The sequence below is a fragment of the Pan troglodytes genome, chromosome 7 (genome assembly GCF_028858775.2).
Source record: "Pan troglodytes isolate AG18354 chromosome 7, NHGRI_mPanTro3-v2.0_pri, whole genome shotgun sequence".
Lineage (NCBI taxonomy): Eukaryota > Metazoa > Chordata > Mammalia > Primates > Hominidae > Pan > Pan troglodytes.
The window spans coordinates 20,450,782-20,473,626 of record NC_072405.2 but is presented as its reverse complement, the minus strand read 5'-3'; the positions used below and the strand labels follow the sequence as shown (position 1 = coordinate 20,473,626).

The following is a 22,845-nucleotide window of genomic DNA, read 5'->3' as shown; positions in this document are numbered from 1 at the left end:
ATCAATTGAACGAATTCCTGGGAACTGCGGATATTTGCTCGCCACAATATCTTATCAGTTAATTGCATTCTTTGATGTGCTGGGAGTCAACTTGCACAAGTTAAGTCCTTGAGGAAGGGGCTGCCAGTGAAAGAGCCAAGATGGAGTCTGTCTGGCTCTCTTAACTAAGGGAGAGTCAATTCAGGTGGAAACAAGGCTAGGTGATTCAAAGAAAGGGAGAGTCTAAGAACAGGGTTAGTAAAAACAAGGTTGGGCATTACATTCCTCTCTTGTGTTTTTGGGGAATCAAATCGTTGATTCTTCAGTTATTAACAAGGGGGTTATATTGAGTCTTAAGATACATAAGGTTGATAGAAGCTATGTGTTGTTTTACAAAATTAAGAAACTAATATACAAGGTCCAAAAATTAGATTTAATAGGATGGGGAGGGGGTCTGGCTAACTTAGTAATTAGAATAGTTAGCTCTGGGTTCTAGTTGAACATGCTTTGATACTAGGGGATGTTATTTTCTTGTTCTTGTTGGCACTTATCTAGATTTTCTTGCACTTTCTGGAGTGTATCTTTTATGACTAAGAATGGTGGAGGAACAGTTAAGTCAACTTTGTCAGGGTGTTTCTGGAACAGAGGGTTACTTAGATCAGTTAAAGGCCTGATTGGCTTGGGTGGGCTTTATGAGACTAGGGTTTTTTTGGATGGTGAACATAGTCTTAACATTAAATCCTGGGATATAAAATCTTAATCTTGATGACATGCCATGATACTATTGAGTTGAATTAAGGTCATGGACAGTTATAGTAAGAGGATTACAATTTTTTCTAGTACATAATTTAGGTGAGAAGCAGGACTTATGGAAAGAGTTGAAGATCTGGTTGATCTTCTAGAGTAGGTGGCTAAAGTTACACGTGTCTAATCAGGACAAAAACTGTTAAGTATCTTGACAGCTAGCGTCAGGGTGATTTCTAGGAAAGAGGCAAAAGCCAATATTTTGGAGTCTTTTTTTCTGCACTTTTGGAGCTTCTACACTTAGTTTGGCTCTTGGAGTGTCTGAATCTTGCTGCAAGGTCGGCATTTCCTGCTCCTGGGACTGGCAGATTGTGTTGCTTTTCGTGGGTATGGGCTGGCTTTGGGAACAGTACACATAAATCAACTGCAAAGGAGACTTGGAGGTACTGGCCTTCTAAGTGGTGTTTGCAAATACACGTCCTGTTGTGAAAGAGGTGAGGAGAAAGGAGTAGGAAGGCACAGAGGACGTAAGGGGCAATAACAAGTAAGTGAGTTAGTAAAAAGAATGAATCTAATGGCTTCACCTGACTTAGGTGCAGTTTTAAGGGGCCTGACTTAGGCCTGGGGACTTATGTTTTAATTGGGCTCTGTTGTCCTTTTTGATGCGGGAGTGATGAATGTAAGCAGGAATGCCGTCTACTTTCAGAGCCATTGGCGTCGTGAGGATGACGGTGTGAGGTCTTTTCTAAGCAGGAGTGAGTCTTTCTTTTTGGAACTTTTTAACAAATACTAGGTCTCCTGGCTGGAACGAATGGCAGGACTTTGTCTGGTCAGGAATTGGATTGGGATGGGCTCCTCGAACATGTGGCAGGAGAATATCTTGTACCTGTTGGAGAGATTATAGGTACTGTAATAAATTAGTTAGTGATATTTCTGCTAATTTGGCATCTCTTAGCTTAGGCAAGGTAGGCAGCGCCTTCCTAAACATGATTTCAAAAGGTGAGAAATAAGACTGGTAAGGGGTGCACCTTACTTTAAGTAGGGCTAAAGGAAGGAGACTTACTTAATTTACACTGGTTTTTAAGATCAATTTTGTAAGAGTGTTTTTTAGGGTGTGGTTCATGCGTTCTACTTGCCTGGAGCTCTGGGGTTGATAGGCACAATGAAGCTTCTATTGAATGTTTAACGCCTTACTGACTGACTGAGCTATAGGCGAGGGGAAGGCTGCTCTATTATCAGACTTTATGGCAGCAGGCAGCCTATATTGAGGGATGATTTCATTGAGTAAAAACTTAACTACTATGTTGGTGGTTTCATTTTCGGTAGCAAATGCCTTAGTCTATCTGGAGAAGGTGTCTACTAGTACTAGAAGGTATTTGTACTTAGCCTGGTGTGGTTTGACTTCTCTAAAGTCAATTTCTTACTTTTTTCTTGGCGAGTTTTTTCAGAGACAGTGGCCTGGGCTGGGTTTAGGACTTTGTTTGACATTTACGTGGGTGCAGGTTGTGTACCGGAGAGCTGCTTAATCTGTTAGGCTTTGAAGACGGGGGATCATAAAATGGCTCCGGAGGAGCTGAGGTAGCTTTGCTCTTTTTAAGTGGGTGGTAGACTGTAGGTGACTGATTAAAGTTTCTTTAAGAGTTCAGGGTATGAAGATTCTAGAGTCAGAAAGAATCTACTAACTTTCCTGATTTTTATTGGCTCTGAGATCTGAAGCCAGTTTTTTTGTTGTTGAGTATACGGGATTGTCAGGCAGATCTGGCTGTGGAAAGGAGACTGTGGGCAGCAAGTTTAGAGGCGTGACTGAAAGTCTCGCTGAGACCTGAGGTACTGAATCAGCTTTCTGGTTACTATGGGCAACGGCCGTGTTTTCTTTTTGATGTTCTTTGCAGTGGATCACAGCTACCTGCTGAGGTGAGTAGCCTGCTTTCCTGGTAGATGGCTTTATGTACATGCACAGCAGCAAAGGCGTACTTGCTGTCAGTGTAAATGTTAATACGTTTATTCCACTTTATCGGAGATCATGAGTGAGGGCGATCAATTCAGCCTTTTGTGCTGAGGTGTCCGCTGGTAAAGCTTGAGCTTACAATACATGTGTCTCCATGGTAACAGCTGCACTGGGTTTTCATACTTCCTGCTTGAGGAAGCTGCTACTGTCTGTGAACACGGCGGCATCTGCCTTTTCTAGGGGCACAGCTTGAAGATCAGATCGGCCAGTTTCGATAGTTTCTAACAGTTCTTGACAGTCATGAGCAGGAATAGTGCAGTCTGGGTCAGGAAGTAGTGTAGCTGGATTGAAACACTTTGTGGGAGAGAAAGTCAAACGAGGCTGATCTAACAGTAAACTTCGATACTGCAAGATGCGAGCATTTGACATCTATTTGCCAGAAGCACTTTGTAGTAAGGTCTTTATGGCGTGAGGAGCTGTAAGGGTTGAATTTTGGCTTAGAGTTAACTTATCATCTTCCTGGACTAGGCTTGCTGTAGCCGCTACGGTTCACAGACAACTTGGCCATCCACAGGCCACAGGATCTAGCCTCTTAGATAAATAGGCCACTGGGCGGCTTTAGGGTCTTAGAGTCTGAGTGAGCACGTCTTTAGCAACTCCTTGGCTTTTATGGAGATATTAGGGAGGGCTAAAGCAGGGGCTTCAGTTAATGCTAAATTAATGGGCTATTTCATTCTGTACTTCTTGGATAGCTGCCACTAAGATTTTTGTTTGTCTTTTGAATGCTTTATCAGTGGCCTTTTCAGCTGCCTGTGTTTCTTGTTTTTGTTTTTTAAACTTTTGACTGTCAAAAACTTTTTGGGCTATTTCTAAAAGCTGACTGATATTTATTCTACTAAATTTTTCTTGTTTTTGGAGTTTCTTTTTTAAATCCAGAGCTGCCTGAGCCACAGATGCTAAATTAAGAGCACGGCTATTTTTGGGAGCTGCCGGGTCAAAAGGGGTGTAAATCCGATAAGCCTCCTGGAGGCGCTCTAAAAACGTTCCTGGTGACTTATCGGGCCTTTGGACAACGTTGGTCGTCTTAGACAAGTTTATGGGTTTCTGAGCGGCTCTTTTAATACTTGCGAGGAGATACCGGTGAAAATCGTCTAAAGCTCCCTTTCTACTTGAGGAATGTGGGTCCCAGTTAGGCCGGGTAGAGGGAAAGACCTCCTCAAGGAGGTCTCTAGCTTCTTCTTCTGGTCCATTGGCTGATGTGAGGAAGTACTTATTGGCTTCTTTTCGGATACATTCGCTTTTTTCAGAGGTGAAAAGTGTTAAAAGGAGCTGTTGGCAATCATCTTAGGGGGGCGGGTGGGTCCGGAGTACAGACTCTATCAGAGAGGTCAAAGCCTGGGGCTTTTCAGAGAAGGGAGGATTATGGGTTTTCTAATTATATAAGTCAGAGGTAGAAAAAGGGACATAAACTAAGAAGGAGGCTGGGCGCTCGTCACCTGGAGGGACTTGTGCCTCTCCCAGTGGTAGTAGAGGGGTTATTTCTTCCTGCCGCTGTCGCTATTGAGAGGCAATGTGTGGCATGCCTACAGGGGACGTCGTCGAGGAGACATGGGATAACTTTAAGGGAGAAGGTTGGTTGTAAGGCGGTGGGACTGGGTGAGGGAGACCCCCTCTTCTTCAGAGGGAGGCAGTACAGGGAAGCTGAACCGGCTGAGGGTCGAGGCGAAAACGCGGTCTGGCTTAGGAGGAGCTTGGAGGTAGAATTATGAATGGCGCATGAACGGAGCCATGGAGGTGGGATCCGGACTAAACTTAGCTATTGATCAATGTGGGGAAACTGATCAGGGTGGCTAGGAGTTTCAGTAAAAACCTGCCACACAGCTTGAACAATTGTGAGGTTCAATGACCCTTCAGGGGGCCACTTGACTTTAAACTTTGGCCATTTTATTTTGCACAGTGTCTGGAGCTTGCCTTTTCTACGGCGGACTTTATAATCCTCTGAGGAACTGAGAGGAAAATTCAGCATACATTGGAGAGGGCTTTAACTTTTACAAGACTGGGAGGAAGTGTTTCTTATTATTTTTTTTTGAAGGCAATTTAATAAGATTTGAGCATAGATATTAAACTTAGCACGGACAGAGAAACTTATTCCTTGGGGGACTGGAGTATTGAAAGCACAGAATCAACATGACTAGAAAGAGCAGAAAAACTACAACAGCTAATACTACTTGCTACATTACTGTAAATTAAGATTGAGGGAGGAGGACTAGAGCCAGCCTGAGATCTTCTGGGTCAGTATGATCTAGGCGTTCTTCTTCTTCTAGATCTGTGCCTTAAATACTTTCGGTATCTTTATGACTTAAAGGCAAATAGTTTAAACTTAGCTTTTTCTTTTAAGGGTTTAAGGAGTGAGAGCAGAGCCAAGTCCTGGAGACGCTGAACTTCCTGTCGCACTGGAAAACGAGATGAGCAGGTTAGGGGGCAGGGATGAGGCAGAAAAGGACTACTGAGATCATTTTTAAGATGGGAGAGTAGCCACAGAGGAACAGAGTAAGAATATAAATGAAGTAAAGCAGTACGGGCGTACGTTTCTTTACACAGTGTTCTACTTAAGGGCACAGGAAAAGTTACAGAATGACAAGAGAGGTGAGCAAGGAAATCTGCAGGGTGGCTGTTTTGAAGTCACTACTGGTTTAACTTAGAGGAGGTCTAATCACTTGGACGTGGAGTATGACGATCTAAATACTTACAACTTTCATGGTGCTAGAAATCTTAATCAGGCAAATGTTTTTCACACTTGTTCTTGTAACAACACTTGACTTGCTTCTGGCAGAAAAGACAGGACTGTGGTGGCCAGCCTAAAAGGTTGATGAGAAATTTAACCTCCTGTGACAAAAAATCAGCACTAAGGACTTCGAAGAAGTTTTTACTTAGACGTCTTGGGCAATATCAATATCTTGACATGCAAAACTTTGACAACTACTAACAAGACAATAGACACTGAACAGAACAATCAACATAAAACAAACAATTGACTTTAGGGCATGTAAACAGTTATGACAGTTTCTCCCTTTTTTTTTTTTTTTTTTTTTAGACAGACAAGGGGAGTGGTTCCTGTGATGGGATCAGTCAGATGACTGCCTGGCCGCTCCCCCTGAGGGGACTTGGGCTCCTCTTAGCATTGGCAGGCCGGTATAAACTTCCGGCTCAGATGGAGCTATGCCTGATGCTGTCTTAAGCCTTATGAGGTCTCCACGGAACCGCAGGTGAGGGCCCACTTGAACTCCGTAGCTTTCGCGGTGGAGCTACAAACTGCAGGACAAGCGCAAGCCCTTGTCCTCCCTCATTCATTCATTATTCACACAGAGTATATAACAGTTTTTTTTTTCTTTCTTGGAGATTCTTCAAGAAACTTGAACAAGAGAAAGATGAGAGATAGAAAAAGAGAGAGAGAGAGAGAGAGGGACCGTGGAGATTCTTCAAGAAACTTGAACAAGAGAAAGATGAGAGATAGAAAAAGAGAGAGAGAGAGAGAGAGGGACCGGTCTGCCAGAAACCAGGACTTAGTCCTCCAGCATCCTAGGATGTGGACTGAGTCAAGGGAGGGCCCCTGTCAGGGCCACTTCCCTCCTAGAAAGAGACACAGAGGTGCCTAACAGAAAACCAGGGCTCTACCTTCTAGCGTCCTAGAGAAACAGGCAGAGTCAAAAGAGGGACACCCTCATTAGGGCTGCTTCCCTCTTACTAGAAGTGAAGTCAAATCTGACCTACCTGACCTCGGGGTCAGAAGTTGAGGACTCAGAGGTGGAATTTTTGTGGGCACCCACACGGTAGTCGATCCGCTCTCCTCTGGAAGATGGTCCTTTCGGGGACCTGAAAAATTTTTTTCAGGTGGCGCCCCCACTACAAGCCGGCCGTCCTTCCGGGGGAGCCCAGAGCGAGCCCGGCTCTCGCCTGGTGGCAATTCTCACTCGGGCCTCCAAATGTTGTACTTGAGCGAGTTAGAGAAAATGCCACACTTTGAGGTGAATTAAGAGTCTGTTTCTTTAGCCGGCGGCCAAGAGACGGCTAATGCTTAAAGTTCTCTTGGCCCCGAAGAAAGGGCTAGATTTTCTTTTATACTTCAGTTTAGAAAGGGGAAAGGGGTCTAGTTAAAAGAATTTTACAGAAGTAAAGTAGGCAAATACGTTAAAAGGATATGTTGTTACAGGAAAGTAAACAGTTCTAGGTCTAAGTGCTTTAAGACTATTACAAAGTGATAGACGTGGGGCTTTAGGCATTATCCATCGGATGAATTCCCAGGAACTGCGGATATTGCTCGCCCCACCAGTACCTTATCAGTTAATTGCATTCTTGGATGTACTAAGAGTCAGCTTGCACAAGTTAAGTCCTTGAGGAAGGGGCTGCCAGTGAAAAAGCCAAGATAAAGTCTGTCTAGCTCTCTTAGCTAAAAGAAAGTCAATTCAGGTAGAAACAAGGCTAAGTGATTAAAAGAAAAGGAAAGTCTACGAACAAAGTTAATAAAAACAAGGTTAGGCATTACAGATGGGGTCATCCTTATATTCAGCACAGCGTTTGTCCTGAAACTTCAATGGAGTGCTCCTAGTTTGATAACTTGGACCATGCCAAATAAATTGAATTTCTCTTTCTTAACAACACATGTTTGAATACAGCCCCGTGTCCCTCTCTGCTCCTTCCTGCCTTCCTCCTCTCCTCTTCCTTCCCTTCCTTTTCAAGAGCAGGCTTTGCAAACTTTTTTCTTGAAAGCATCAGATAGTAAATATTTTAGACTTAGTGGGCCATACAGTCTCTTGTAGTAGTTACTCAACTCTGCCACCCATAGCATGAAAGCAGCTGATATAGGTTGAATATGTGTCCCCGCCCAAATCTCATGTTGCAATGGAATCCCCAGTGTTAGAGGTGGGGCCTGGTGGGAAGAGATCGGATCATGGGGGTGGATTTCTCGTGAATGATTTAGCATCATCCCTTTGGTCCTGTCCTTGCAATAGTGAGTGAGTTCTTGCAAGATCTGGTTGTTTATGAGTGAGTAGCACCTCCCTCCTCACTCTCTTGCTCCCACTTCAGCTTCTGCCATGATTTTAAGTTTCCTGAGGCCTCCACAGAAGCTCAGCAGATGTCAGTGTCATGTTCCCTGTACAGCCTACAGAACTGTGAGCCAATTAAACCTCTTTTCTTTATACGTTACCCAGTCTCAGGTATTTCTTTATAGCATGAGAGAACAGCCTAATCCAGCAGCCATAGACAATATGTAGCAAATGTGCATGGCTGTGTTTCAATAAAACTTTATTGACAAAAACATGTGCAGGCAGGTCAGATTTGGCCCATGGGCCATAGTGTCCCCACCTCTGCTCTGGAATATTCTCTTCAGCCTGGATGGACATCTCTAGGTTTTTTTTTTTTTTTTTTTTTTTTTTGAGACAAAGTCTCACTGTTGCCCAGGCTGGAGTGCAGTGGTGCAATCTTTGCTCACTGCAACCTCTGCCTCCTGGGTTCAAGCAATTCTCCTGACTCGGCCTCCCAAGTAGCTGGGATTGCAGGTACCTGCCATCACACCTGGCTAATTTTTGTATTTTTTTAATAGAAATAGGGTTTTACCATGTTGGCCAGGCTGGTCTCAAACTCCTGACATCAGGTGATCCACCCACCTCAGCCTCTCAAAATGCTGAGATTACAGGTGCCCGCCACCACACCTGGCTAATTTTTGTATTTTTAGTAGATATGTGATTTCACTATGTTGCCCAGGCTGGTCTCGAACTCCGGATCTCAAGTGATCCACCTGCCTGGGCCTCCCAAAGTGCTGGGATTACACGTGTGAGCCACTGCAGCTGCCCTCTAGATTTTTTTTTTTTTTTTGACCATTGCTTGTTTGGTTTGACTTTCATTTTCTTCCCCATTGTAGTAGCCATTTTCTGAATGCCTGTTAGTTTGTCCTTCTCTCTCCTCTGTAGTCTCTAGAGTCAGATAAACTCTTCTGCAGGTGCAATGGTATAACATTCTCTAGTGCTGAATTTTGAGCAGGAGAAAGAGAGCAAGAGTGACCAGCACCCTTGGAAACTCTGGCCTCCTGAGAATTTGGTGTCTTCTCTGCAACGGTTGCAAACCTGTTAACCCACAGGCCAGAGAGAGAGAGAAGCCAGAAGCATGATCTGTTAAGCTTGAGTTTAATATTTGATGCACAGAGATCACTGTGTTTTTTGATAAGAATTAGAGGGGAAGACACGGCCACAGAGAACAATTTCTATCTCCAGGTGAGGATTCAGGAGATAATTCTGCAAACAGAACTTCCTGAGAACTGAGATGGGGGAAATCGCTGGTGTTAGAAGGGTGAAAACCTCAGTAATTAAGGCTACGACTGTGCTCTGAGAGGCAAAAGAGAAAATGAGACTGCCAAGCATGAATAATGAGAAATCTTGGATGGAATTAGCTGTGCAGAACAGATACTAAATGCATCCTCATTCTTCTCATAGTCAAAAGTTTTTGCTTAAGCTGGATGGGAAAAAGAGAATCCCATTTCACTAAGTATAAAAGAGGGGATTTTAGAGAAGGTCTCAGAAGAAAGAGATGTGGGGGTTTGGTGAAACTCACCAGAGGCTGAACCCTCTCCAGCATAACACAGGGATTGGGAGGAGTGGGGTGGCATTAGGCCAGCTGCATGGCCCAGTGCTGCTCTCTCTGGACTTGTTTGCTAGCTAAGCTCATTCATTTGCATAATTTTCAGTGCGATTTCTCAGCTGATGAGTCCTGAACTTTTGTCTTGAGACTAGACTTATACTTCAAACAGCAGTCTTAAACACTCAACTTCTTTCTTGTTTTTTCCACTTGTCAACTCATGAACGCTTCAACCTTGTGACAACCAAAGTGAAACTCATGGCTTGGAGTAGTAGGTAATGGCTGTAATCTCAGTGCTATGGGAGGCAGAGGTGGGAGGATTCCTTGAGGCCAGGAGTTTGAAGCCAGCCTGGAAAACACAGTGAGGCTCCCTATCTAGAAAAAAAAAAAAAAAAAAAAAAAATTAGCTAGGCATGGTGAAGTGCATCTGTAGGATCTGTAATCCTACTACTTGGGAGGCTGAGGCAGGAGGATCACTTGAGCCCAGGAGTTTGAGGCTGCAAAGAGCTATGATCACACCACTGCACTTCGGTCTGGGTGACAGAGCCAGACCCTGCCTTAAAAAAAAACCCAAAGCCAAACTCTCTTTTTCCTCCTCCTTCTCCATGGGCTCTGTCCATGCCATCTCTGTTCTGTAAATGGCACCACCCCCTGCTGAGCTGCTCAAGTTGGTCATAACTCACTTGTGCTAACTCTGCTTTTGCCCTCTTCTCCAGTCAGCAAGTCCTGCGATTCTAAACTTTATCCAACTTGTCCACTCTCTCTAGCTTCACTGTAGTTATCTTTGCCTAGGACACTGCTATCTCAGCTGGGCTACAGCAGCAGCCTCCTAACTGGTCTTAATTGGTCCTATGCACCTTCTCCCCATGCTCAGGAATCCATTTCCTACCTGGCAGCTTCAGTGATCTTAAGCTGTCCATTGAGTCTCATCCTCTGCCTTTCCTGCCCATGGCACATAGAATAAAATCGAGACCCCGAGTCTTATGCCTGTTCCTGCCACCTCTCCAGCCCTCTCCTATCTCTTCCCCTTGGCCTACTCTGTTTCAGCCACTCTGGCCTCCTTTGTTTTCTTGGACTTTCAAACCTTTCTCCACAACAGGGCCTTTGCACTTGCTGCTTCAGCCTGGAATGATTTTCCTCTGCACCTTCCCAAATTAGACCATCCTTTAGGTCTCAGCTAAAATGGTGCTTCCACAGACAGCTCTTTCCTGACCCCTTTATAAAGTGGACTTCCCTGCTCTTCTCCACCTTAACCTCTTATTATTTCTTGTTTTGGGAAGTCAGGGACTCCAAATGGAGGGAATGGCTAGAGCCGTGGCAGAGGAACAGAAATTGTGAAGATTTCATGGACATTTATCAGTTCCCAGATAAAACTTTTATAATTTCTTATGCCTGTCTTTGCTTTAATCTCTTAATCCTGTTATATTCATAAGCTGAGGATGTACATCACCTCAGGACCACTGTGATAATTGTGTTCACTGTACAACTTGATTGTAAAACGTGTGTTTCAACAATATGAAATCAGTGCACCTTGAAAAAGAAGAGAATAACAGTGATTCTTAGGGAACAAGGGAAGAAAACCATAAGGTCTGACTGCCTGTAGGGTCGGGCAAAAAGAGCCATATGTTTCTTCTTGCAGAGAGTCTATAAATGGATGTGCAAGTAGGAGAGATACCTCTAAATTATTTTCCTAGCAAGGAATATAAACATTAAAACCCTGGGAACGGAATGCATTCCTGGGGTGAGGTCTATAAATGGCTGCTCTGGGAATGTCTGTCTTATGCAGTTGAGATAAGGACTGAGATACGCCCTGGTCTCCTGCAGTACCCAAAGGCTTAATAGGGTGGGCAAAAACTCCACCCTGGTAAATTTGTGGTCAGACTGGTTCTCTGCTCTCGAACCCCATTTTCTATTGTTTAAGATGTTTATCAAGACAATACGTGCACCGATGAACATAGAACCATATCAGTCGTTCTGCTTTTGGCCTTGCTTTGTGATCTTTGCTGGACCCTTATCAGTAGTTCTGCTTTTCCCCTTTGTCCTGTTCCCTCAGAAGCATGTAATCTTTGTTAGACCCTTAGTAGTAGTTCTGCTTTTTGCCCTTTGAAGCATGTGATCTTTGTACCTACTCCCTGTTCTTACACCCCTTCCCCTTTTGCAACCCTTAATAAAAACTTGCTGGTCTGAGACTCAGGGGGCATCACGGTCCTACCAACATGTAATGTCACCCCCAGTGGTCCAGCTGTAAAATGTCTCTCTTTGTAGTGTCTCTCTTTATTGCTCAGCTGGCTGACACTTATGGAAAATAGAAAGAACCTATGTTGAAATATTGGGGGCAGGTTCCACCAATACTTCTTTCATGGATTTATTTTTTTGTTTGTCTCCCTCCATATCCTAGAAACTCCTGGAGGGCAGAGCCATGCCTGCCATCTTCATCATTGCATTACCAGCACCCAGCACAGTGCCTGGCACAAAAGAGTTGCTCAATAAACAAATCAGGATGAATGGATAAATACACAGATAGGCACTTTGAACTACAGATGAGCTTAAATACTTTGTGTTTTTCTTAGTCAAACATGTGCAATTAAGCATGTGATAAATGATATGACCACACCTGTGTCTTACCTGATGTTCTTTGCAATCACTAAATGAAGTCAATTGTGCCTGTTTTGACAGTTCTGTTTTCAACCTAATGATCTGTTTCTTTTAACTTCTGGCTGTTGGCTTTGGTTGGGTTTGTTAGCCTGACAAAGTGACAGATATTGGTATGTGCTCTTTTGTTGAAACGTCATGAACTTTAAAAATGCCTTTGCTTTTGGTAAGAAACCCTAGTTAGGACAGTCTAGTGGTCAGGATGATTTGGGTTCTGGTGCAGTAACAACAATCCCCAAATCTCAGTGGCTCCATGCAGTGACGTATTTGTTTGCTTGTTTTTGAGAAAGTGTCTCACTCTGTCACCCAGACTAGAGTGCAGTGGTGCAATCTCAGCTCACTGAAACATCTGCCTCCCAGACTCAAGCAATTCTCCTCCTTACTGAGTAGCTTGGATTACAGGACCATGCCACTGCTGTCTGGCTAATCTTTGTACTTTAGTAAAGACAGGATTTCACCATGTTAGCCAGGCTGGTCTTGAACTCCTGACCTCAAATGATCCACCCACCTTGGCTTCCCAAAGTGCTCGGATGACAGGCATGAGTCACCACGCCCAGCCTCGAGTATGATTTTTGATTTGGAAGGTCAGAGTTAGGGTTTTAGTCTGAGGACAGTATGACGTGAAGGTGAAAAGCAGAGCTTGGCTGTGAGTTTGCTGGGATTCCTGTGCTGCTTCCACAGCTCTTTGGCTGTGTGACCGTCACCTTTGGCAAGTTCCTTTACCTTTCTATGTGTTGGTTTCCTCATAAATAAAATGGAAAAAATAATCATAATCATAATATATATTGGTGTTGGGATAGCCCAGTGGTTGACACATAAGGACTCAAAAATAGATTTTTTAAATTTTTGAGATGGAGTCTTGCTCTGTTGCCAGGCTGGAGTGCAGTGGGTGCAATCTTGGCTCACTGCAACCTCTGCCTCCTGGGTTCAAGCGATTCTCCTGCCTCAGCCTCCCTAGTAGCTGGGATTACAGACACCTGCCACCACTACCAGCTAATTTTAGTATTTTTAGTAGAGATGGGGTTTTACCATGTGGGCCAGGATGCTCCCGATCTCTTGACCTCATGATCCACCCACCTCAGCCTCCCAAAGTGCTGGGATTACAGGCGTGAGGCACCATGCCCGGCTCAAAAATAGTTATTAATTTTGGAGGGTAGTTACTCTATTTTGTGAAAATCAGAGTTCAGTACCTTGTAACACTGGGTTGGGATCTATCTCTGAAGGAACAGGCTTCTAATGAGAAAGGCCTGGAGAGAGGGGCAAAATTTTAGTGGATGTTGTAATGACTTTAGGTATATGGACCTGGGGCTGAGTTCTAGCTGGGGCCACCAGGTAGCAAGGTGGACTTTGCTAAATTCTATCACTTTCCTGAGCCTCAGACTCACTTGTTACAAATGGAGTTAAAGCATCTTTCTTTCAGGGCTAAGATAAAGATGATTAAGTAAGAGGGAATGAAAGCAACTTCCATCAACAGTCAAAAGTATTCGTTTAACTACTTCTTTTTTTTTTTTTTTTTTTTTTTGAGATGGAGTCTCTCTCTGTTGCCCAGATTGGAGTGCAGTGGCATGGTCCCGGGTCACTGCAACCTCCACCTCCTGGGTTCAACTGATTCTCCTGCCTCAGCCTCCTGAGTAGCTGGGACTACAAGTGCGTGCCACCACGCCTGGCTAATTTTTGTATTTTTAGTAGAGACAGGGTTTCACCATGTTGGCCAGGATGGTCTCGATCTCTTGACCTCGTGATCCACCCGCCTTAGCCTCCCAAAGTGTTGAGATTACAGGCATGAGACACCACGCCCGGCCCACTTAACTTCTATATTACTTTCCTGTTTGTGGATTTACCAGTGCAAACTGAGCAGCTTAAAACACCACTCAGTTATTATCTGTTTTCATGGGCAGGGTTTAACTGGGTCTTCTATTCGGGGTCACAATACTGCAACCAGAGTGTCAGCTGGAGCTGGGGTCTCATCAGATGCTCAGGGTCCTCTTCCAAGCTTATTCAGTTTGTGGAATGAATTCAATTTCTGGCAATTGTTGAACGAAGGCCCTCAGCTCCTAGAGCTGCCACCTCAAAAGACAGCTCACAGCATGGCCATTTGTGTCTCCTTGGAGGCTAAGGTTGAATCTCTGAAACTTCACCTTTAAAAGGACCACCTAAGATCATCCTGCTTTGGATGAACTCAAAGTCAGCTGAGCAAATGTGCTTAACAAAGCAAGTGTGACCTTAATCACATTTGCAAAATTCCTTCCCCTTGGCCAAATCACAAGCTCTGCACACACTCAGGAAGAGGAGATGATACAAGGAGCAGATATAAGGGAGTGGGTCTCTTGGGGGCTGTCCTAGAATTTTGTCCATTACAACTTCCTTTCTCGAGGAACAGCAGGCCTGGGGAGAGATGATCACAGATGAGCGCAGCCCACAGGTGGTGAGAGCCTGGTGCTGGTGTAGGTTGCAGGAGGCTGCGAAGCAAGTATGAAAATCCTTCTCTGGGCTGGGTGCAGTGGCTCACGCCTGTAATCCCAGCACTTTGGGAGGCTGAGGTGGGTGAATCATGAGGTCAAGAGATCTAGACTATCCTAGCCAACCAACATGGTGAAACCCCGTCTCTACTAAAAATACAAAAATTAGCTGGGCGTGGTGGCGCACATCTCCAACACCCCAGCTCCCCAAGTGAACAGTTCCTGTCCCTTTTAAGGGCTCACAACTCTAAGGGGGTCTGCATGAGAGGGTCATGATCGATTGATCAAGCAGGGAGTATGTGACTGGGGGCTGCGTTAAGCAAACCCCATCTCTACTAAAAATACCAAAATTCAGCAAAGTCTCAGGATACAAAATCAATGTGCAAAAATCACAAGCATTGTTATACACCAATAACAGACAAACAGAGAGCCAAATCATGAGTGAACTCCCATTCACAATTGCTTCAAAGAGAATAAAATACCTAGGAATCCAACTTACAAGGGATGTGAAGGAGCTCTTCAAGGAGAACTACAAACCACTGCTCAACGAAATAAAAGAGGATACAAACAAATGGAAGATCATTCCATGTTCATGGGTAGGAAGAATCAATATCGTGAAAATGGCCATACTGCCCAAGGTAATTTATACATTCAATGCCATCCCCATCAAGCTACCAATGACTGTCTTCACAGAATTGGAAAAAACTACTTTAAAGTTCATATGGAACCAAAAAAGAGCCCACATTGCCAAGTCAATCCTAAGCCAAAAGAACAAAGCTGGAGGCATCACACTATCTGACTTCAAACTATACTACAAGGCTACAGTAACCAAAACAGCATGGTACTAGTACAAAAACAGAGAAATAGACCAATGGAACAGAACAGAGCCCTCAGAAATAATGCCACACATCTACAACTATCTGATCTTTGGCAAACCTGACAAAAACAAGAAATGGGGAAAGGATTCCTTATTTAATAAATGGTGCTGGGAAAACTGGCTACCCACATGGAGAAAGCTGAAACTGGATCCCTTCCTTACACCTTATACTAAAATTAATTCAAGATGGATTAAAAACTTAAACGTTAGACCTAAAACCATAAAAACCCTAGAAGAAAACCTAGGCAATACCATTCAGAACATAGGCATGGGCAAGGACTTCATGTCTAAAACACCAAAAGCAATGGCAACAAAAGCCAAAATTGACAAATGTGATCCAATTAAACTAAAGAGCTTCTGCACAGCAAAAGAAACTACCATCAGAGTGAACAGGAAACCTACAGAATGGGGGAAAATTTTTGCAATCTATTCATCTGACAAAGGGGCCTATGACTTTCTTGTAACCAAGAGAATATGGCAGAGGTGATGGGATGTAGTGATTACCTTAGATAGGACGTTAAGTTGTCTTGCCAGGAGGCTGTCTGTCTTGCTGGCTTTGAAGATGCAAGCTGCCATGTCATGAGCAGCCAGATGGAGAGGCCCATGTGGCAAGAAGCTGAGGGCAGCAAGAAACTGGGGCCCTGAGTCCAGCAGCCTGCAAGGAACTGAATGCTGCCAACAACCAGATGAGATGGGAAGCAGATCAATCACCAGTCAAGCCTTCAGATGAGTACCGAGCCCTGGCTGGCACTATGGCTGCAGCCTTGCACTGAACCCAGCTGAGTCACGCCTGGATTCCTGAACCACAGAAACCATGTAGTGATAACTGTGTGCTGTCTCAAGCCACAAAGTTTGCAGTAATATTGTTGCACAGCAATAGATAACTAATATAAAAACTTACATCATGTACATTACTGAGGGAAATGTAGAACTTGGATTCAAGCTGTGATTTCAGAGTTATGGTCTCAGTCTCCCCAGGGAGACCTGTCCTGGGAGACAGTTATGCCAGGCTGTGATGCTGTGATGATTGTTCTCTTCCTACCCAGAAGCTTTCAATAGGCATGTCAAGCACGTGACCCCAGCTACATGTACCAAATGGATTTCGGACAAATGCGAGGACATCATGAGCTTTCTTGTTTTACTGAGAGCTCCACAAAGGAAGGATCATCTCTGTCTTTTTTTTTTCCTTTTGTTTTTTTTTTTTTTAAGAGTCTCACTCTGTCACCCAGGCTGGAGTGCAATGATGCGATCTCGGCTCACTGCAGTCTCTGCCTCCTGGGCTCAAAGGATTCTCCAGCCTCAGCCTCCTGAGTAGCTGGGATCAAAGGCGTGCATCACCACACCCAGCTAATTTCATATTTTGGGTAGAGACGGGGTTTACTCATGTTGGCCAGGCAGATCTTGAACTCCTGGCCTCAAGTGATTCGGCTACCTCAGCCTCCCAAACTGCTAGGATTACAAGCATGAGCCACTGCACCTGGCCTGCCTTTTTTATGTTATGTCCACGTGAAACAGCCCAGTGGTCAGCACACAAAGGGGTCCAAACGTGAAAGGAAAGGGCAAATACAGGGCAAACATAGGGGTGTTCAGAAATAGTTCCTAGGTCACTGCCTGTTTCAATATGTACAGTCCTCGGCCCCACCCACAAGATTCTGACTTGGCAGGTCAGAGTTGGAGATGGGGAGCTACCTGGTTACGAGGGATCCCAGTGCATTTTGAGGCAGCTGGTTGTTAGACTGCATTGTAAAAATTACCAGCCAAAGACGTGAAGGGAAACTGAAAGTCAAAGGCAGGCTAGAAAACAACACAAGTAAAACATGAACAAGTTCATTCCACAAGCAGATTCTCAACCACAGCTGCACGTCAGAATCAGCTGGGGAGATTTTAAAAACCCAGTGCCCAGGCTCTACAACCCAGATCAATTATTACAGAATCTCTTGGGGATGAAACATGGGCATCAGTATTTTGTGTGTGTGTGTGTGTGTTTGAGACGGAATCTTGTTCTGTCACCCAGGCTGGAGTGCAGTGGTGTGATCTCAGCTCACTGCAACCTCTGCCTCCTGGTTTCCAACCCATTTTCCTACCTCAGCCTTCTGAGTAGCTGGGATTACCGGCGTGCACCGCCATGACTAGCTAATTTTTGTATTTTTAATAGAGATAGGGTTTCACCATGTTGGCCAGGCAGGTCTTGAACTCCCAACCTCTTGTGATCCGCCCGCCTTGGCCTCCCAAAGTGCTGGGATTACAGGCATGAGCCATTGCTCCTAGCATTATTTTTTTAATGAGGCAAAATTCACATAACATACAAGTCCCTGTGTGAAACCATACACTTCAGTATCATTAAATACATTCACAATGTTAAGCAATCATCATCTCTGTCTAGTTCCAAAACATTTTCATTAACACCCCCCACCCCCCCAAAAAATAACCCTGTATCCATCAAGCACTCTCCATCCCCTCCCCTTTCCCCCAGCTCCTGGCAACCACTTACCTGCTTTCTGCCTCTATAGATTTCCCAGTTCTGGACCTTTCACATAAATGGAATCATGTAATATATATAATAACCAAAAGGTGGCAACAACCAAGCTGGCCATTTGGTTGATGTCTGAATAAACAAAATGTGCTGTATCCATACAGTAGAAGTACTGGCACCTACTACATGTGGATGGACCTTGGAAACATCATGCTGAATGAGAGACAGTCTTGGTATTGTCTCATCTCCCCAGGAGATTCCAAGGTGCAGCCAAGGTTGAGACCCACTGACAAGCAATGGATACGATTGGGTGCAGATGAAATAAGGCAGCCAGGGGCAGGAGGGACGTCTCATTGAAGATGACTATTTGTGGATGCCTAGCAGGGGTGGGGATGAGGTATGATAACAGCAACCCCAATCCCAACACAGCGTGACCGATTTTATCTTCAGCCAGCTGATACGCCGCATGGGGTTTGGACACAGGACATCTCTGCCTCCCAGGTTCAAGCGATAACTCCTGCCTCAGCCTCCTAAGTAGCTGGGATTAGAGGCATGTACCACCACGCCTAGCTAATTTTTGTATTTTTAGTAGAAACGAGGCCTCGTCATGTTGCCCAGGTTGGTATCGAACTTCTGGCCTCAAATGATCCACCCACATCAGCGTCCCAAAGTACTGGGATTACAGGCATGAGCCACAGTGGCAGCCTCCAAATTCTATTTGAAGTTTGACTTTCCACCTCCAGAAAATCCAAACCATTGCCCTAGTCACAGTGGGACACCCTGGAGTTAATTTGAGAGAAATGTGCTTTTAAAAACAACTCCAGGCCAGGCGCAGTGGCTCACGCCTATAATCCTAGCACTTTGGGAGGCCGAGGCGGATGGATCACGAGGTCAGGAGATCAAGACCATCCTGGCTAACACGGTGAAACCCCGTCTCTACTAAAAATACAAAAAATTAGCTGGGCGTGGTGGCACTTGCTTGTAAGCCCAGCTACTCGGGAGGCTGAGGCAGGAGAATCGCTTGAACCAGGGAGTCAGAGGTTGCAGTGAGCCGAGATCGCGCCACTGCACTCAGCCTGGTGACAGTGAGAGGTTCCCTCTCAAAATAAATAAATAAAACCCTCCGATATGAACAACAAACTAGAATCACTCCATTGACTTCCCTCCTCCAATCAGGGGGAGTGATGGTGATGGTGCATGAGTGTATATTTGCATTGAGTCTTAATGGAAAATAAGGTTGTGTCACGCAAAGGAAAAACAAATCACAGCCCAGACTGGAGCTGTGGATGAATAACATGGCTGAGTGTTGGTACAGGCTTTCCACAGCAATATTAAAACTGAAAAAATCAGCAATGAAGCTCCCAGCCACATTTCTGCCAAATGATTTGGGGGAAAACAACAGAGGCACTCCTCAACTTTTCCTTCGCTGCACAAAGTGGGTTTGGCTGGAAATGCCAAATGTGCTTGTTGCTGGGATCTTTCAAATGAAAGCAAGCTGGGAGTCAACCTCCTGCAGCCGCAGGCCAGAAATGGGTTTAGACCAAACTATTATAGTAACACTGGTGCACATCTAAACAGATTTAACTCCCTCCCAGCAATCCAGATTAATTTCATATGCTTTCTTAATGGCATGCTGCATTTCTCATGAAAGCAAATGAACGTCCATCCCTCTGTGATAAATTAGGTCAAAAAACATTTCATATATTTAGGGCACAGGGAAGGAGAAGTTGTTGGCTGTTAAAAAAAAAAAAAAAAAAAGTCCTGCAAATGGCCTTTCAATGTCTGGACATCTTCATCATCAACACAAACATTCCTCTTCACAAAGGGACCTCAAGTAACCTTAGGCTGGAGGGCCCACCTGCATATGTTTTTCTTCTCGTTCTTTCTTACCTTCCCTCCAGCCCACACAACCCACATTCAGTGACCAAGTCACGTGGGTTTTACCTCCTAAATCTTTCTCATATCCTTCACTGCTCAGCCACTCTCCTGACACCACCATAAACCAAGCCACCATCACCTCCAGCTGTTTGACTGCAAATGTCTCCAGACTGGCCTCTGCTTTTCCCTGGCCCTGTGACGATCTGCACTCCTCACAGGGACCAAAGCAATCACTTCAGAATGTGCATCCAAACAGATCACTCAACTTTCAATGGCTCCCACTGCTGGGTGGGTTAACAATGATAAAAGCTCGGCCGGGCGCGGTGGCTCACGCCTGTAATCCCAGCACTTGGGGAGGCCAAGGTGGCTGGATCACGAGGTCAGGAGATCGAGACCATCCTGGTTAACATGGTGAAACCCCGTCTGTACTAAAAAAAAAAAAAAAACAAAAAATTAGCCGGGCGTGGTGGTGGGCACCTGTAGTCCCAGCTACTCGGGAGGCTGAGGCAGGAGAACGGCATGAACCTGGGAGGCGGAGCTTGCAATGAGCCACTGCACTCCAGCCTGAGTGACAAGGCGAGACTCCGTCTCAAAAAAAAAAAAAGAAAAAAAAATATATATATATACACACACACACACATAAATATATACTTACTGCAAAGCTATAGTAACCAAAACAGCGTGTATTGGTATTAAAACAGACATGAAAACAAAGGAAACAGACTAAAGAACCCAGAAATAAATCCACATATTTACAGCTAACTGATTTTCAAGTAAGCTGTCAAGAACATACATTGAATAAAGGACACCCTCTTCATTAAATGGTGCCAGGAAAACTAGATATCCAAACACAGAAGAATAAAACTAGACTCTTATCTCTCATCACTTACAAAAATAAACTCAAAATAGATTAAAAATTTAAATGTAACAGCCACAAGTATAAAACTACTAGAAGTAAACACAGGAGAAACGTTGGAGAACAAACATTGTATGGCTAACACTTAAAAAGTACAAGCAACAAAAACAGACGAATGGGATTATATTAAACTAAGTACCTTCTGCATGTCAAATAAAACAATCAACAGAGTGAAAAGACAACACCCCTCTCTTACACCATACACAAAAATTAACTCAAAATGGCCTACAGACTTAAATGTAAAACCCATAACTATAAAAACGCTGGAAGACAACCTAGGCAATACCACCCAGTACATAGTGATGGGCAAAGAGTTCATGGTGAAGATGCCAAACACAATTGCCACAAAAGCAAAAATTGACAAATAGGATCTAATTAAATGGAAGAGCTTCTGCACAGCAAAAGAAACTATCAAAAAATATACATTTCTCAAAAGAGGATATACAAATCACCAAGTTTATGAAAAAATATTCAACGTCACTAATCACGGAAATGCAAATCAAAACCTCAATGAGATATCATCTCACACTTTTTAGAATGGCTATTATTAAAAAGACAAAGCACAACAAATGCTGGCAAGCATGTGAAGAAAGGAAAATTATTGTATATTGTTGGTGGGAATGTAAATTGGTACAGCCATTATAAAAAAAAGTACAGAGATTTCTCAAAAAACTAAGAACAGATCTACCATATGATCCAGCAATCCCACTCCTGGCTATACATCCAAAAAAAAGGATATCAGTGTATCAACGGGATACCTGTACCCCCATATTTACTGCAGCACTATTTACAATAGCCAAGATATGGAATCAATCTAAGTGTCAATCAATGGATAAATGGATAAAGAAAATGGGAATATGCGCACAATAGAATAGTATTCAGCCATAAAGAAGAATGAAATCCTGTCATTTTCAGCTAAATGGATGGAATTAAAGGTCATAATGTTAGGTGAACTAGGCCATGCACAGAAAGAAAACTATTGCATGTTCTCACTTATATGAGCAGCTTATGCTCCTGGAAATCAAAGCGGGGGCCATGTTTCAGGTCAGTAGGGTCAGGGATAGAGGCCGCAGTTATGGACTTGTGTGCCCTGGAGCTATATAAAATTGATATCATGGAGATAAAGAGTAGAATGATAGTTACCCGAGGCTGGGAATAGGAGGGGTTTGAAAAGAGATTGATTAATGGGTATAAAAATATATAATAGAAGGAATAAGATCTAGTGTTCATTATCACAGAAAGTGACTATAACAATTTATTGTATATATATATTTTTAATTTCAATAGTTTTTAGGGAACAGGTGGTATTTGGTTACACGGATAAGTTCCTTAGTGGTGATCTCTGAAATTTTGGCATACCCATCACCAAAGCAGTTTACCCAATGTATAGTGTTTTATCTCTCAACCCCTCCCACCTTCCCCCTGAGCCCCCAAAGTCCACTGTTTCATTCTTGTGCGTTTGCATCATCATAGCTTAGCTCCCACTTACGAGTGAGAACATGCAATGTCTGGTTTTCCATTCCTGAGTTACTTCATTTAGAATAATGTTCTCCAACTCCATCCAGGTTGCTATGAATACCAGTATTTCATTCTTTTTTAAGGCTAAGTAGCATTCTATGGTGTATATATACATATATAACACATTTTCTTTATCCACTAATTCATTGGTGGGCATTTGGGCTGGTTCTATAGTTTTGCAACTGTGAATTTTGCTGCTGTAAACATGTGTGCAAAAGTATCTTTTTCATATAATGACTTCTTTTCCTCTGGGTAAATACCTAGCAGTGGGATTGCTGGATCAAATGATAGATCTACTTTTAGTTCTTTAAGGAATCTCCATACTGCTTTCCATAGTGGTGGTATTAGCTTACATTCCCACCATCAGTGTAAAAGCGTTCTCTTTCACCACATCTGTGCCAACATCAATTTTTGCTTTTTTTGTTTTTTTGTTTTTTTTTGAGATGGAGTCTCGCTCTGTTGCCCAGGCTAGAGTACAGTGCTGCAATATCAGCTCACTGTAACCTCTGCCTCCCAGATTCAAGCAATTCTCCTGCCTCAGCCTCCTGAGTAGCTGGGATTACAGGCAACCGCCACCATGCCTGGCTAATTTTTGTATTTTCAGTAGAGACTGGGTTTCACCATGGTGGTCAGGCTGGTCTCAAACTCCTGACCTCCTGATCAGCCCACCTCAGCCTCCCAAAGTTCTGGGATTACAGGCGTGAGCCACCGAGCCTGGCCCTATTTTTGTTTATTTTACACGTGGTATTGCATTGTGATTTTGATTTGCAT

At 43.9% G+C, this 22,845-nt stretch overlaps 1 protein-coding gene and 1 non-coding gene across 16 annotated transcripts in view; one reads left to right on the top strand and one right to left on the bottom strand.

The window, feature by feature from the left end:
* Positions 1–22,845, bottom strand: part of LOC100612345 (uncharacterized) — an 84,620-nt gene that overhangs the window by 24,072 nt on the left and 37,703 nt on the right. For 6 of the 9 annotated variants that reach the window (XM_054656533.2, XM_054656531.2, XM_063816151.1 and 3 more), the window contains 2 exons: positions 5,422–5,529; positions 376–1,609 (listed from right to left, as the gene is read on the bottom strand). In XM_054656533.2, coding sequence (XP_054512508.1) covers positions 1,469–1,609; positions 5,422–5,529 — 249 coding nt within the window. In that variant the 3' untranslated portion in view covers positions 376–1,468. Of the gene's footprint in view, positions 1–375; positions 1,610–5,421; positions 5,530–22,845 lie in introns of those variants that run through there. The other 3 variants (XR_008536619.2, XR_008536620.2, XM_024344996.3) reach the window with 2 other exon arrangements.
* The window catches only part of LOC129135662 (uncharacterized), a 97,956-nt gene that overhangs the window by 69,431 nt on the left and 5,680 nt on the right, over positions 1–22,845 (top strand). The window lies entirely within an intron of this gene.